The sequence below is a fragment of the Hoplias malabaricus genome, chromosome 10 (assembly GCF_029633855.1).
Source record: "Hoplias malabaricus isolate fHopMal1 chromosome 10, fHopMal1.hap1, whole genome shotgun sequence".
Classification (NCBI taxonomy): Eukaryota; Metazoa; Chordata; class Actinopteri; order Characiformes; family Erythrinidae; genus Hoplias; species Hoplias malabaricus.
Genome location: NC_089809.1, coordinates 21709748 through 21727168, shown reverse-complemented (window position 1 = coordinate 21727168; position 17421 = coordinate 21709748). Strand labels below are relative to the sequence as shown.

At 38.7% G+C, this 17421-nt stretch overlaps 1 protein-coding gene across 2 annotated transcripts in view; it reads right to left on the bottom strand.

Moving 5' to 3' along the window:
* ptp4a3b (protein tyrosine phosphatase 4A3b) overlaps positions 1-17421 on the bottom strand; it is a 30000-nt gene that overhangs the window by 1870 nt on the left and 10709 nt on the right. For both annotated transcript variants that reach the window (XM_066682403.1, XM_066682404.1), the window contains exons 2-4: positions 6105-6629; positions 5456-5548; positions 1788-1918 (exon numbers count right to left, since the gene is read on the bottom strand). In XM_066682403.1, coding sequence (XP_066538500.1) covers positions 1788-1918; positions 5456-5548; positions 6105-6209 — 329 coding nt within the window. In that variant the 5' untranslated portion in view covers positions 6210-6629. The remainder of the gene's footprint in view (positions 1-1787; positions 1919-5455; positions 5549-6104; positions 6630-17421) is intronic.

Genomic DNA, 17421 nt, shown 5'->3' with positions numbered 1-17421 from the left:
TGTGGCTAAAGAGGCACAAAACTGTTCCAGGGAATGGGTTTCTCCTCATTCCGCCCAGCTTTTTTAGAGCAAGGCTACCACCTAGTGCACAGGAAAAGTTTTTATATATTTTCTGCTCAGCACAGCAACCAGCGATGACGTAAATGGACATTTTGTAGCATGCCAACAGAGAATTAATTCTCAAAATGCTTCAGAAACTTATAGCAAACTGATAGCAAAGTAATAATAAGTTCATAAGAGTACTTGGGTGAAAAAAAATTGTGTTCACAGTGTTAAAATATTTTTCAGTCTTGGAAAATATAGCAAAAAGATTTTTAATATAATTTCACTTAAAGAAATGTACTTCTATAATTTTGTATAAACCTATGTAAGCTTTGAAGTCTCCAGTGAACCAACTGAAACCCTGCAGGCCTCCTACAGATTGATAGCAAAACAAACTTGCCCGAGTAAAGCAAACACTGGCTCATAGACAAAATCGGCAGAGGGCTCCCACAGGGCTAGCAAACTACGTCAGAGTAACTGGTGCCTCATCAGCCAAAGAGAAAGAGAGAAGACAGAGAGCGAATGACAAGTACAGCTGCCATCAACTTTCCAGCTCTGCAAAGACTCAGCTATAATTGTGTAGCCTTCTGCTTTGACAATTCAAGCACCATCACTCATTTACTGTTTGGGTGTGTTTTCACTAGCGGTTTACATGTGAGACCACCATGACCACAAAGTAGCACATATCTACACAAGTACACAGAGCACATATCCAGTGAAGGCAATTAAAAAGGCTGCTTATCAACCACTTCCTGTTTCGTCGTGAGACGTCAACCTTTGCGCCTCCAATAATAAACTGGGATTAATATCGGATGAGTGACCCCCAGCAAAAAGTTGATTTTGGCAAGGATTAGGGAAGCTCAATGAATGAAGCTGACCTGATCCATAGCAGGATGGGCACTGGACAAGACTGGGGTATTTGTGGTGAAACTGTAAAGTATATGATGAGAAAAATTCACATAAAAGGTATTATTCTAAACTAGAAGTGGAGCTCTGGATTCCCACAAGCTAGTTCTTTAAACAGACAGTGGCCATTAGCCTTTGCCCATTGTGGAGGAAAACCTTGAATGAATTTAATGAGTAAACACCATTTTAAACAATATATTATGAACTTCAACATCTAGAGTATGGACTTTTGGAATGTAGGAGACTGTATATAAAACAGGAACACTGCGCTAAACAAAAATTACCTTAACGGCATTTTATGACATTGAGTCTCACATTGGTCAGCAGTTAGCTAATATTAGCCAACTAAATTTAGCTTTGAGAGGGCATGTCCAAAACTACCATCCTAACTATTTAACATCTTTAGCTATACATATAATGCATCACTTTGCTTAATAAGAGAGTAACTAATGGACAAAGACTTCTAACGTACATTTTCCAGGGATCCTGGTGGCTCTTCATTCACTAGATATGTCAGACTATAGACAATATGTACATCTTGTTTCATTTACCAGTGTGAACAGGCTTTATGTATTTCAAATAACAGCATTTGATTTGAGACATAAGGAAGGAGTTATATTTTAAATTATACCAACGCAAATGTTTGTATAATGATCAAACAAACATAGTAAAACCTGTTTGCAATTGTGGGTTTGAAACATTCTCTATTCTCTATACTGAAACTAGGCCTTGACTTAGCTAGATATTTGACATTTCATGGTATTAAGACAGTATCAGATGGTAATGTTGTGTTGGGACAGTTATGGTACTCAGCAATTTTACATGGTATTTTCACTCACCGACCCAGTCCTGCCACACAGTGCACAGCTACACAGCTCCCTGGATCCTCATAGAACTTATTCTTCAAGAGAGAAAGCCAGTCATCCACAATCTTAGAGGGGGGAGGGGCTCCATCATCAAATGGCCAGTCCTGCATTAAGAGAAAACAATGTGTGATCATGTGTCATGTTCTGCCCTTGTCTCAACCCATTTCTCCGTCCATGCATGTTAGTTTTGGTTTTGTTTCTGGCTCCTCGCTGGTTCAGCTCAGTCATGTTTCACCTGAGAGTGGTCAGTTGTCACAGTGTCCTTTTACTCTGAGGTGTTCCTTGTCTCTAGTCATATATTTAAGCACTTTGTCTCAATTCTGTCTTCAGCCTAGAACTGAATGTTAAACATGAGTTTATTTGCATTTATATGACAGTTTGTCGTAAATTAACTTTGTGTTTCTGCCACTTTTGTGGTATTGCAGTAGTTTACTTAGTCATTATTCTTAGTTCTTAGTCACTTTTTTCTATAAGTGCCACTGTCATCATAGATTTAAATGAAACCAACTCACATGTATATCCTGCCTCCTCACCTACTTCCATATTACGATTGGTAAAAAAAAGAACCACAGCCACCATTAGCGTGTTATAATCTATTAAACTTTCTTCCATTCACTGCTTATTAAACTTGTCATATTTTGTTCTGAATAATACACCAAGACAGTAACCTGGTACATAGCTTAGACTACTAAATCATTAAATGTTTCAAAGTTAAATAAAGTTTTGAGAGTGTATCTTAAAGTGTATCTCTTCTTTTGTGATGCCAGTGATGTTATGTAATGAATACCTGAACTGTATTATTAGTAACCTATTAATAATATAGGCACCTAAAAAGTTTAGCCAATTATTTGATTGTCTGTTCACATATTTTAAGAGCATTATCGGTCCCAAAAAAAACCTAATGATTTCCATCATTATCTATGGTCACGGTTTGTTCTGTGGGAACACATTATCTGTAGAAGTGGGCGCTATCTGGGGCCTCTAACCGAACAGTCTCTCAACTGTATCTGAATCACACCCGCCAGTGAAAAGCCTTTGATGACAACAGTGTGATTCAAGCAAGCTCTGCCATGGCAAACACAGTATTTACTGAACTAGCTGCTCATGTACCAAACTCTCCCACTGTCTAATGCATTTCACTCAGCACCAGCAGGAACAAGGACACCAGGACACCACATCCTTCAGCACCAAACATAACATCTATCTCATCACATCAGAGCAATACATCACAGGTTAAGAAAAAAAGTAATAAAATCATTCTCAAATAGAGAGTTACCAAACAGCTGTTTGTACATGGATGAAGTTTAACTTGTTTGAATTACCACAAAAACATTTGTAATTTGAGTTGTTTAGTTTTGCAGCACTTTCTGTAATGTAGTTTGCCGTCTCCTGAATTTGGAGACATTTCCACCTTAAGTGTGACCTGAAAAAGCAAAAATATCTTTTGAAAAGTGTTTCCAATGTTTGGATTTCTCTCAGTCGTTTAAAAACATCTCCAGGTGCCTCTGCCATGAGCAGAGAGCGAGAGAGAGAAAGATTGAAAGCTTAGCATTAGACTGAGCCAGTTTTTTTTTTTTTACTCATTTACAGACACTGGGGATTTGTTAACACATTAGACTGGTTTTGAGCACACAAACAGACTGGAGAGCTAGCAAATGGTGATGAAATTTTTTTTTTGAATTGTTAAAGCTCTGATAATAACCTACGAACCTGAGCTCTTCTATAATAACACCCACAGTATTAAAGCAAGTAAATTTCTTCTATCATCCCATATGACTGATATACTCTAGCTTTTATGTATAATATTTCTGTTTCAAAACATTCTTGATTTTAATGTTACCTGGATACATGTTAAAGGGTAAATGTAACCAGTTAGTACTAGCTCTGCTCTGGAGTTAAATATAAGCTCAAATCCAGTTTAACATGCCCCTCCCATTCCTGGCTAGCATGTTCAGTGCAAGCTATTAATTCCAAGAGGCCAAGTTGTGAGGGCTGTATGCTCCAAGAAAACAGCTCTGTCTCCACTCCCAACCCTGGAGTCTAATTGTAGCAAATGCCTTGGCATTTTCCTCGAATTGCATACCTGCTATTTCTCCAGTAACTTGACTCTCCTGTTTCAAGAGTCAGTGAAATATTAGACACCTGTTTCCCATCAACAAACACTTTCATTTACAAACCCTCACAGCGTCACAGTCGTACCTCCCTTCTCATGTCCATTTTTTTTTAACTTGAACAGGAAGTAATCAGATAACAAGATGCTAATTTCAAGTTCCTTTCATAGCCATAGTAAAAATTAGAATACCACTTATTTAGAAAACCTAGTGTGTTGCCATGCCTACTACCCTTCCATCCTTCACTTATGGCTTATAAATATTTTTATCTTCACACACATACACACAAGTAAACTTAAATGCACTTCTCCTAGCGACTCTATTTAGTTAAGTCTGCTGTACTGTTTTCCAGACTCTGTACCTGTCTTCAAATAGAATTTGGCAGACAACCACACATAAAGCCACAGATCAGAGAGCTATTCTCAGAACACTATGTCTCTTTTTTGAGCCGACACAGCTAGAGTGAGAGGTGTTGGTATACTGACTAACACCAATTCAGGCACAACTACCAAAACACTGTAGCTCTGAAGTTCAGCAGTGTGCAAAGCAATACAGACAATGCATCTAAAGCCTGCTGAAATGAAGAGAAAATCCAAGGCACTTCTGCATAGCTGATAGGAGAAAGCTTTCAAAACACTGAATTAGTCTAGGGGTACATATCATAAGGCAAAGGAGACATAAGTAGAATCATTAGATGGTGTGAATGCTACAGATGATACAAAGTGACCCATATAACAGACAAACAAAGATTTATTACAAATTATTTAAATTTATCTGGGCAAATGTATTTAATTTATGTGTATAGGTTGGCAAACAAGCCTCCTTATTGAAAGAAAATTTAAATGCTGCATTTCAGCTCGTCTCAAAACATAAAAAGTCCTTAATAGGAAAAGTTCTAAAGCACTAAAATGCATTTCAGGGTCCCTATAAAGGGTTCTCTCTAGATTTAGTGTCCCCCTAATGGCTCTCAGAAGGAGGCTGTATTACATAACTGTCGGCTGTGTTTTGTGCCCCATATGTCCTTTTTTAAAAACAAGTATTACAATAAATGCTGGGATATGGCCAAACTAGAAAAATCCATCCATTTCTATTTAACATCAGTTTGTGAATTTTCAGTTAGAAACTAAGATAGAAATAGGAGAGAGAGGGGAAAGACAAGCAAGAGAAAAGAGAAAGACAGAAATAGGGAAGGAACCAGTGTAGATTAAAGAGAGAGAAAGATAGAAAATAAAGGGCAAGAGAAAGAATAGGAGTTCAAAGTAATTAACAACATGGTGTTTTAAATATTACGGACCAATACAGTCATGAATGTGTGTAGATTATGATAATTATGATTGCATTCTCTATACAAATGCATTAACTCTGAATCTCTACAGAGTTAACGGAAATTAATAATTGTTGAACAGTTTATTCTGACTACATATAGAAAGTTCATGCTTTTTCAGACTGATAAGTGGCACTGAAATGATAATAACTGACTATTACATTCTACCACTAGTGAGTTTGGATTGATAACAGCAGGACACTCACCATGACTGTGATTCCGTCCTTCTCCAGGAGTGTCTTGTCATAAGTGATTTCACAAACTCGAACCACTGTAGTTGCACCATATTTCTTTAAATCCTACAAGAACAACAGACTAGTGAGCTCATCGGCATCACAGACAGGGCAATTCCTAAAAAAAACATCAGACAAATATTCTGTTATTATAATTGTTGCTGCTGCTGCCCTGTTTCTCACTCAGACTTGCCAGTGAAAAACAGGGAAGACACAGTGGCTACTCTGCCAATTAAAGCTGGCTATCTACTCTTGTGTAAGCTCATTACATGAGTGTCTCTTGACAGCAATAGTAACACAGACCTTTATAGAAGAATGACTTGATAGTAGTAGGCCAAATAGCAGACTTTTCCAGAGAGTTCTTAAGGAGACCTTATCATATCTAAATGCTATTGCTTGGTGGGTGTAACATATAATGCATACCTCCCAAGCTACCTTCTGTTTATTTAATTTCTGTTCAAAACTAACATTAGGTTATTCATACTCATTAAGTTATGATTTTTTCTTTGTGAAGCCATTAAAAACAATTCACTTGCACAAGGAAGGGAAAATAAGTGTGACACTCATGACTTTTGCACAGGAATGTTTTTGTAAATGTGCTCATGTTTGGAGGATTTCTCACCTCTACAAAAGTGCTCAGAGTCGCATTTGTTGGGTTATGTGTGATGAGGAAGCGCATGTTTTTGTAGCAGACTTCAACGGGTGCTGGGCGATTCATCCTGGCCATGCCCTAAAGCCAGCCACTCTGTTGTCTGGGCCAGTGTCCTCTGGGTAAACACAGTACTACTGGAGCTACGTTATATGCCTCAGCGACAGGGCTATAGTAGCTTTGTCACAGTGCAAGCTCTCAAGTGGTTGCTGTTTCTTTTGCTGTCTCTCAGTAGGTTTGCAATTATCTGTCCAGTTCAAGCATGGGTGACCAGTTGGGTGGAGCACAGTCCGATAGCCCTGGGATTTGACACCAGCTAACCCATCTGGTGTGTGAAGAATACTTCAGTCAGTTTAACCAGAGTGAGGGTGTCACACAGGCAGGAGTCTCACACACAGGCATAACAACCTAAGCTCATATGTTACAATGTTGTGCGTGGCAGTAGTCTCCACTGCCCTGCAAGAACTCCATCAACGAACAAATGGCTGATGAACAGAGCTGGAGAGAGAGAGAGAGAGAGAGAGAGAGAGAGACACACACACGTGTTACTGACACATAAACATGCTGTGATAATACATGCTTCGGCATACCCACATACATATAATTGACGAACATCATATACAGATGCATAGGTCATTAAGAAAACTTGGGGCATTAACACTGGAGAAGGAAAGACAGGATGATTAGAAGATTTTTTCTGACCAGTATTGTCAGAGGTAAGTGATTATCCCATTATATTCCATGCACAGAAATCCAGTGATTTTGGACACGAATATCAACATTTTCTGGCTTGACCAGTTAATTGGAACAGTGTTGTCATGTACATATGGGTTTTTGGTTACATTTGAAGGCCAGCCCCATTCTTAATATCAATGTTGTAACAACAAATATCCCCACTTAAATACAATCCATAATTCTTTTCATAATATACTCAAAAAGTGAATTTCATCTCTTACACTTTGGAAATGGCAAATTTTCAAGTTGTGTTTGAGGTGTAAACAAACATTTCAGCTGTAAATTACAGAATTACTTATAATGTCCCACTATTACGGCAATGCTTGGATTAATAAGTGATGTATATATTTCTGTGCAATATTGATAATTTGAAGGGTGTAAACCACAAAATAAGTCTTTTCAAAATGTGAAAGAACCTGTGTTACACATGCCATCCTCCAAGCACTGACTCAACTACACAAAATGACAAAGTCAGGGAGCAAGAAAAAAACCAGCTACAAGGTCACCAAGAAGAGTGTTCATCTGTGCCCACTTCTGTAACACAAGGTGCTTCAAACAAAAACTAAGTCAACTAAAACAATTAGGCACCCAATAAATGTAAGAAAATACCATCCATGGACATTTCTATATAACTCAGCATGTTCCTCTGGTTAGGGTGGTGCTTACCTTGGCAACTGGCCGCACTCCCTGCAGGGTTCAGCCTGGGACTGTGTTCAGCGGACCTGAGAGTACGCTAATAACTGTCTCTGTTCTGAAGCTGCCCTGGCTGACCATATGACACTGACAGAGCACACTGCTAATGTCACAAACAAATGCACTCCTAATGCTCTTAGGAGGAGTGGAAACCTGCCCCCTGTGCCTCTCACTCTCACTCTCTCCCTCTCACTACAAAAATAGCATGGCCAATAAACCTAGGTAAGTGCACTGCAGCTTTAGTATATAGGCTACATGTGAGGGAGTGAACTAAGTGTACCTTAACAAATGTGTTTTTTCTTGCAATCGTGACTTAAGTCAATGTTGCTTCTAAGGTGGTAAAATACCACAAAAGTTTCCAAATACTCCTTGAACCCACAACCTCCAGGTCCCTGGAGTTGTGACTGTGACCTGTTACCTGGTGCGCCACCATTAAAGATAGCATTGCACAATTTTTAAATGTAAAGAGCCTTCCAGAAAAAAAAAAACATAAAATTTTTTACATATGTTTGACTGTTTTATTTTAAAAAACAATCGCACAAAATACTTTACACTGCACCAGTTGAAAATATCACCATTATTATTATTATTCAATAATAGCACATGTTCCACATGATTTAATTACTGCAATTAAAAGCCTCAGAGTACTGTTTATGATATGATATACTGAAAAACAATTTATTTGTGCATTTGGGAGCAAATTCCAATCTTAAAAGGACCCAAGAATAGGCAGAGAATCGATGAGTGACCTTTATGTTTCTGAATCAACTCAACCCCTGGAGAAAAAAAAAAAAAAAAAAAAAAAAAAGAGGACAAACTAATGGAAATAAATAAATGAGTTGAATGACTGAAGACTTTCAACCAGAAAGATGGAACTGATTGTTTTTATGAAGAAAGCACAGACAGAACTCAAGATGTTGTCGCACCTGTCCACTTAATTGTGTAAGGACAAATTGTCAGTTTTGCTGTTGCATGTAATATGCCATATTGTTTACCATGATAATTGCAAAATTTAAAGACATACTAGGCAAATTTAATACAGAAAATAAGTGGAATAAGTCTTTCTATTTCAGTGTTGCAAATACAAAGGGCAGCAACACCAATTCAACTGTAAGCTCTAATGGATTGGCATAAGAATTGTAATCTTTTCTTGTGTATGATTATACTTACAACAATAATGAGGCAGCAAAATAAAACAACCATATCATAATCAAACTGAAAAAAAAAATATTTGAAATAAATATACTTTAGATTTTAGTTTTCATATATTTAAATTGTATATTGTGCAGAAATAAAATCGATTTTTAAATCTACTCTACTTTTGATGTCACATTACAATTTACCTATACAACTGACAGCTCATTTAGCTCATTCCTTCAGCAAAAGGTTTATTAGAGCATGGAAATCACACTATGTAGGCCTGAGGTCCCCTTGCGGTAACACCGTCAGTAAAAGCAAAACAAGTTTTCGTAACCCTAACCCTAGTCTCAATTCCAGCTGGCTAAAGTTTCATAAGTATGTCTGTGTGAGCGCACTCTGGAAGTTAGCTAAGTGACTGAAGAGTTATATCTAATAAGAACACTGGAAAAATGTCTGATGAGCAGCCATAGATCCAGCTATGCCACAACCTGACAATTATTGAGTTTACTATTAACTTGTATTTAGAAGATTGTCCTGTATTGTGGGGGTTTATTGCAGTTAAGCTGTGCACTATTGCAACATATCCTGACCATATCTGCACCTGGGAATTTAAGGTAAACTAACTCTTACGCCAACCGTTCATTAGTCTCCTCAACAAGAGCTTAATGCGCCCTCAGTGTAATCCATTTACACAGTGCTGAGGAAGGAGGACAGCCAGCTCGGCTCAGACTTACCAGCTGTAGACATACACTCAACTTTGAGGGGACAATGAACTCTTTACTGATATATTTTGTAACTGATCAGTTCACTCGATAATTTTAATGTCACCATTTTAAACAATTCATTTACCTTTAAAGCATTTAGCTGTCACAATTATCCAAAGTGATTTACCAAAGTGCTTTGTAATCTCTTCAAACAAATCCATCTTGGTCTGTACAAATAATTGTGAGTCCAAATAAACTTGAACTAGATAATGCTAGATACAACAGTCAATTCTGATATCTAGAAATAGATAAATAAACAATAAACAAATTTTGAAATATCTAACATGAATCGAAACTATGACAATATGCCAGAAAGGCACTGATACATTAGAGTTTACAGACACCTTGGTTATGAATTTGTACTGAATGTAACAGGTGTGTTGATAAGCTTGACTAGTTTGTAAACAGGTGTACACAAAAAGCTTCTTACAAAGCTGTTCCCAGACATTCTGGCTGGGCTTCAAACTAAACCATTGATTGAAAGCTTACATACCGGTAACCTAATGAAGGGCAGGCAGTGTGAGTAGAAATAATGAAACAGTAAACATCTTTTCAAAGACAGCACCACAAATACACATAATGGGAAGATGCTTAGACTTATGGGCAACCACTTTCCTAAGAACAATAAAGAAAATTTCAGAAAGCATAAAAGAGTTGGGATAAGCACAGTGCTATTTTCTTTCCATATGAGATGGTGAGAGAGTACATGCTGTAAACTAACACTATTCAATGTTAAGATTAAGTAAAATACATTATTCAAAATGATCACAGCTCAGAAGACTCAGAATGTTACTACTCTTAACTTACTATAACTTCCCAGATTTAAATACATTGATAGGAAGATGTAAATAAATTTTAGATAATAAATTATTAAAGCTGCTTTCATAAATTTAATCATAAATTTAACATGCCTTACATTCTGCATTGAAAACAAACAAAAAAGAAACAAATATTCATCAGAATAATAAATCCAGCAACAAGAATATGCAATACATTAAAGCAGAGACAAAGACATTAAAAAAATATAACAATTCAATTGTCTTTTAGATTTTTAGTGCTAAAACATATACTGAACCTACTGAAGTATTTTCAAACTTAAATCAATGTTTAGTTCATCCAGTGCACACTGAAATGCCTCCTAAAAAAGAAGCTCAAAGAATATGTTGAATAAACAATTCCATACATTGACACAGTAGTTTATCAAGAAATATTGGCATAAAGGGGAATTTGTTTCTATTCTGTTAAAAACATGGTAAACATACAATACACACAGGCACACAAATTTTATTGAGATGAACTGACTTAAATATATCCTCTGAAAGCCAAAGTAAACACTGCCCATGGGAAGCAACAGTGAAAACAAACAAAAACAAGTTTGTTTACGCTGAGAGGTAAGCCATGTGGGAGCTGGCATGAAGAGGCTTTCAGAGAAAGTGGGTAAGGAGGACATGAGCATAGACCTGGTCTTAATCTGGGACTGGAGACAGATAAGAAGGTCAATGAACAATCTATACACCTCGCAACACTTCTTTGCACAATCAGCTGCTTAGTCCATAGACAGATCTCCGGACTATTCTGAAAAGGCTAAAAATTTCTCTCACTTGTCTATGCAACAGAGCCTGGTTGTGTTTAAACTCTGATCGATTTAGGGAATTTCATCATCTGTGTAAAAAATAAATTCATTAATTTAATACAAGGACAATTTCTATTTCCACATGACAAACCTCTCTGGGATGAACTAAAAACAGATCACGAATAGGCGGCCTGCGGTCCGAGTCCATCCTATCCTGACCTGGACCTGTACCTGTACCTGATGAACTATTAAGAGCGGTTTAATTTTTAACAGAGGGTTTGTTTTAAAATGTGTGACTCTTCTAGTCATTACGATTCAGGTTTAGCATTACCAAACTAATCACATGCATTTCTGCATATCACACATGAGGCTATTCATCTAATCAGATTTGTGCATTATGATGAGCACTGTGACTCAAATGAGTGACACACACACCTACGGACACTTTTGTGTCACCAACCCACCTACCGACATGTTTTTTTTGGACTGTGGGAGGAAACCGGAGCACCCGAAGGAAACCCACACAGACACGGGGAGAACACACCTTGTTCCTCACAAAAAGTCACCCAGAGCGGGACTTGAACCCTCAACCTCCAGGTTCCTGGAGCTGTGTGACTGCGACACTACCTGTGCTACCCACATTCAGTTGTTAATCACATAAAATGTTGCTATAACTACAAGGATACTTCTATATGCAAGATATGGCACTAATCATAATGCAGGTTATACATTAAGTTCCGGGACTTTGCTTGAAAAAATGTTCTCTAACTGGACCTTAACGAATTTTCATTACCCTTAACTAAAGCAGGTCTTCTCACCCAATACCAGAGCCTCACAATTGTCATTTTGATTGAATGGACAGAAATTCCAGAGACACTCAAAACTCTTGTTCCTTCCCAGATAGCCACTAAAGGAAAGGGCTATAGTATTCATGCCTGTGGTTTTGGAATAGGATGTCATGTCATTCTCCAATCCACTGCCGTGTAGCCTTACATTACACTAATGTTTGATGTGAACGTTAAGTGAAGCTCTTGACCCCTCTCCACAGCATGGCTAACTGTGCTGCTTTAACATGACATACATTAATATATCATTCAGCATGTAAAGCTTACCCTCAATTTCTTAAAATGGGCTGAATACCAAAGCTCAGCCTTTCACTTCTTATTAGGTATAAGCTCTAAACCAAAACTCTGAGGTCTCTATAGGACAGTGGCCAGTGCAGGCAAAATCACCCAATAATGAGCAGTTATTCAAGATGAGATGAGCAGCCGAGGAGTTCCCCTTTTCACATATCACATTACATGACCTCTGTACAACCGCTCCCTTGTGCTCTTCCAACTTCACTGCCAACGAATACCATGAAATCATTCTTACAAACAACACCAGCGTAAAACTGAAGGAGACCCCAGCTGTTCCAAAGATACCAGAAATGCATTCTTCATTCCATTGGATCATAGTTTCCAATGCAGCAGTGAAAACAACAAAAGAGCATGGTTTTCTTTACCCCCAGAACGGCTTAAGCATAAATCTAGCTATTATTCATTCTTTGGCAACTGAAATACAGTAAACAGTAAAGAGTTGGGGAGGTGCTGGACTTTCAGCAAGTCTGCATGAGTACTCATGCTTGTGAAGCTAAACTTCTGATCTGATCTGAGGCCTGTACCTGTATTGATCCATCACGTTTCCACCAGGCACTTGACTGTGTAGCTGAGCTGCAGGACACCACTACTATCAGGACCATCTGTGATCTAAATTTACCCTCCACCAGCTGCCACCTAATAAATTTAGCTAGGGCTGAAATCAAGAAAGCCTCTGAATTTTAGATCACCTGAGCTGTGTTGTGGTGATCCAAGAAGAGGTTTCTTCTGAAACATTAAAAAATTGCCTTAGAAAAATGCCCTCTGTGTTCTATAATATATGTTAATATGGTAATGTAGATGTAGTTGATGGCAGTGTTACATCTGTGTAAGGAGCCTCAAAATGCCCTGAAAGTACACAGGTCCAAAAAACACACATTGGTAGGTGGACTGTCAACTCAAAAGTGTCCATAGGTGCGTGAGGGTGTGTTCCTGCCTTGCGGCCAGTGATTCTGGGTAGGCTCCGAACCCACTGCGACCCTGAACTGGATAACCGGTCACAGACAATGAATAAATTAATTAATTTCTCTTAATCTAGTACAGTGTTTCATAATCTTTCTCCTGGATCTCTACTGCATTACACATTTTGCTGTTTCTTGCCTTAAACTCCTTTTAAGCCCATTAAGACTTATTTGATAGTAAATCAATTCAGGGGCCCTGGAGCAAATAAAATGCAAATGTGATCTTTGCAGTTACCAGAACATGGAAATAATAATGAATCCTTGAGTGCTTCCTGCACTCACATTTCACATCACTTACATTAAGGAAACTGCTGCAACTGACAAAGTCATTTTCAAAATTTAAGAAAACCGCATATATTGGAAACAGAATTAACATTTAATAAACATGGCTGTAACAAGGTTGTAATAATTGCTGCAAACTCAAGGTAACATTATGAGAACATTACAGCCATTTTTATATTTAACACATTTCCCCCCATAATGATCTCTGTTTACCTTTAAGGCAAAAGTTGCACAAAAAAGAAATTGAAAAAAAAAAAAAACTGAAAACATGCACTTCTAGTAACAGATTTCTTTACCTTTTCCCCCAAAATAGGCACATGAAAATAAACTAAACCTAAGCAGAGGAACACAGCATGTAATAAGAGAAGTGTTTAAATTTCTGTGCCAGTATGTAACCCCATGTCCCTATTCTAGACTCCCAAGATATTCAGCCAAATCTACAATCTGTCAGTGCTGACATTCACATTGCCACCTTTGAAAATGGAGACGGGCACACAGATATTCTGGCTTAATTAGCCTACTGATGGATAAGTCATTCCCCTGAACGAGGTGTCAAGCATTCTAAACTTTTTTTAAACTTGCTAGTAAAAACAAGCTATAGTGAAAAAATGTACAATTATGCAAGAAGCACTGCGTACAAGTTTACATTTACAAAACAAAATATGGACTCCAGCAGCATTAGAAGAAGAAGATATGATGGCTTTGAAAATGCTAGACCACTCAATATGTCTAACTCTATATTACCCTCAGGATAATATAGAGAAAGTTACTTCTAAACAAACACTACCATGGCTAATTTCTTAAAGTTCCTGGATGGTTTCCTATTGCTTTTCTGTGAATAGATGGAAATTTAAGGATCACATGAAAAGGCAACAGGTGATTTATACAGAATTTTGTATTCAAGTGCAATAAATTAGGGTTTGTGTTTATTGTCTGCGTTAAAATAGCTGCCTGAAAGAACCCTTTATCTTTATCCTGTTCGACCTGCAGCACCTGATGTCCCTCATTGCAGAATGGAAGTATGACTAATGTAATCCCTGCAAGAACAGTGAGATCATCCTGTCTCTACCATCATATGACAGAGCTAAGCACAAATCAGTTCAGCAGGGTTTGAAGAGGTCAGTCTTTTCAAGAACATTCTGGTAACAGCAGAAAATGCTTTATCAGATATCAGAAGAAAAAAAGAATGAACACAATTCAGTCCTGTAACAAATTTAGCCTGAAACAGCATATCCCTTGTTCTTATTCTTGATGTAATATTCTTATTTTTAGGTTTCTAGCTATTGAATATGAGTAGCCTAAATGTAGATCCTTGTCTTTTGTATAGCAGGGTTTTTCAAACTTTTAACATTTGGGTTTTTTTTTTCAGTTTTAAAATGAAATCTACTTAATATTGGCCTGTTTGTTTCTGAACATCACTACTGAAATATTCAGAATTATCCTCCTTATCCATACCACTAATCACATTTACATTTACATTTATGCATTTGGCAGACGCTTTTATCCAAAGCGACTTACAAAAGAGGATCTAACATTCGAACTACAGCACAAATTATACAAAATACCTTACATTAAGTGCAATATGCCAGGAAGTAATAAGTGCATTAAAGAAAGACATTCAGTGCAAAAGATACTCTCAGAAGAGCTGGGTTTTCAATGATTTCTTGAATGAAGAGAGGGTTTCTGTTGCTCTGATAGTGCTTGGAAGCTCGTTCCACCAGCGTGGTACCAGAGATGAGAATAGCCTCAACTGACCTGTACGGGGGGTTGGTCGTGTTAGTAGGCACTCCTTTGAGGAACGGAGAGGGCGGGCGCTAACGTATGGTTTTAAGAGTCTATTGAGGTAGATGGGAGCAGAACCAGTGGATACTCTGAAGGCCATCATTAGTGATTTGAATTTGATGCGAGCAGCTAAGGGTAGCCAATGCAGCTCAACTAATAGGGGCGTGACATGTGCTCTTTTTGGTTGGTTGAAGACCAGGCGTGCTGCCGCATTCTGGATCATCTGTAGTGGTCTCACAGCACAGGCCGGAAGACCTGTCAGGAGGGTGTTGCAATAGTCTAGACGGGAGATTACTAACGTCTGAACGAGGAGCTGTGTTGTATGTTGAGTTAGGTATGGCCTAATCTTCCTTATGTTGAATAGGGAGAAGCGGCACGATCGAGCTACAGCGGTAACGTGATCTGCGAAGGTCAGCTGGTCATCAACCATGACACCTAGGTTTCTTACAACCTTGGTGGGAGACACTGATAGGGACCCTAGCTTGATGCTGATGTTGTGGAGAATAGCTTGCTTGGCTGGGAGGACCAGTAGTTCAGTTTTGGATAAATTCAATTGGAGGTGATGTTCCTTCATCCATGTAGATATGTCAGAGAGACAGTCAGAGATTCGAGTTGCCACTGAGGTGTCTCCTGGAGGAAAGGATAAATAGAGCTGTGTGTCATCTGCATAGCAGTGATAGGAGAAGCCGTGCGAATGTATGATTGGGCCTAGAGAGGTAGTGTACAAGGCAAAGAGGAGGGGTCCCAGCACCGAGCCTTGGGGCACACCTGTGGTGAGGTGGTGTCGCGCTGATGTTTGTCCAAGCCATGACACACTGAAGGATCGTCCAGTGAGATAAGACTCAAACCAGGAGAGTGCATTGTTCTTGAAGCCCATGTCAGTGAGTTTGTTTAGTAAGATGTGGTGGTTGACCGTATCAAATGCTGCTGATAGGTCGAGCAGAATGAGAACTGAGGATTGACCTGTTACTTTTGCATCTTTAAGAGCTTCCATTACTGACAGAAGTGCAGTTTCCGTCGAGTGGCCGCTCTTGAAGCCGGATTGGTTCGAGTCAAGAAGGTTATGTTGGGAGAGGAATTTTGTTGCCTGCTTAAAGACAGCTCTTTCAATGATTTTAGACAGGAAGGGGAGGAGAGAGACTGGTCGGTAGTTCTCTACTATAGAAGGAGCAAGAGCAGGTTTTTTGAGTAGAGGTCTTACTTGAGCTTGCTTGAAGGTGTTTGGAAATGTTCCAGAGGTTAGTGAGGAATTGATTACATGAGTGGCTGCACAATGGACGGGGCTATGGTTTGCAGTAGGGTGGTAGGAATGGGATCCAGTGGACAGGATGTGGGACGGCCACCTCTAAGAAGATTTGATACCTCGTCTTCTGTGAGAGGAGTGAAAGAAGGGAAGGAAGCAGTAGGTTTAGGAGGATTCGAAGGGGGAGCCGGAGGCTGTGTAGAGGGGTCAGAAAACCGGCTGCTGATTGCAGCAACTTTGCTGGTGAAGAAGTCAGCAAATGCATCAGCGGTGAGGTTGGTTGCAGAGGGTGGAGGTGGAGGGTTCAGCAGAGACTTGAAGGTTGAAAACAGCTTCCGGGTGTCAGTAGCATTGTTGATTTTGTCTTGGTAGAATTTCTTTTTTGCAATGGTGACATTTGTTGAGAAGGCTGAGAGCAGGGATTGTAGTTGTGTCAGGTGTGATGGGTCTTTTTGTTTTTCGCCATCTCCTCTCAGCAGCTCTGAGGTTAGTGCGCATTGATCGAAGGGAGTCAGTGTAATCACTGTACATCTGTTTTACCAAGGGGTAGGGAGTCTCAGTCTCAGTCCTTGTTAGGAAATAAACCCCTCAGTGTCAGCATTTTCTCCTTTAAAATAAGTTATAACAGTTGCATTATCGTGCCTAATGCAGTTGATTACATTATGACCAATTTTCCTCATAACGGGTGTAAAATATCAATAGTAAAATATCACTAGACTTGATGTCTTGGTAGATAGCTAATTTCTGGTTGCACATTAAATAGTGGATCAAATAGGCTTGTAGCCTGAGGCTACTACAACATTTAAGGTTGAACTGGAATGTTTGAAAAAAGAAGGGGAAAAAAAACCTGTGGAATAATTTGCAACATTTTTATCGGTTTTATTTTACAGAAGAGTTAGAAGTGGGTGATAAAACATGATTTTCAAACAGTTCTGATATTACTGCAGATTGTTGCACAGCTGCTGATATGGTGTTCTGAT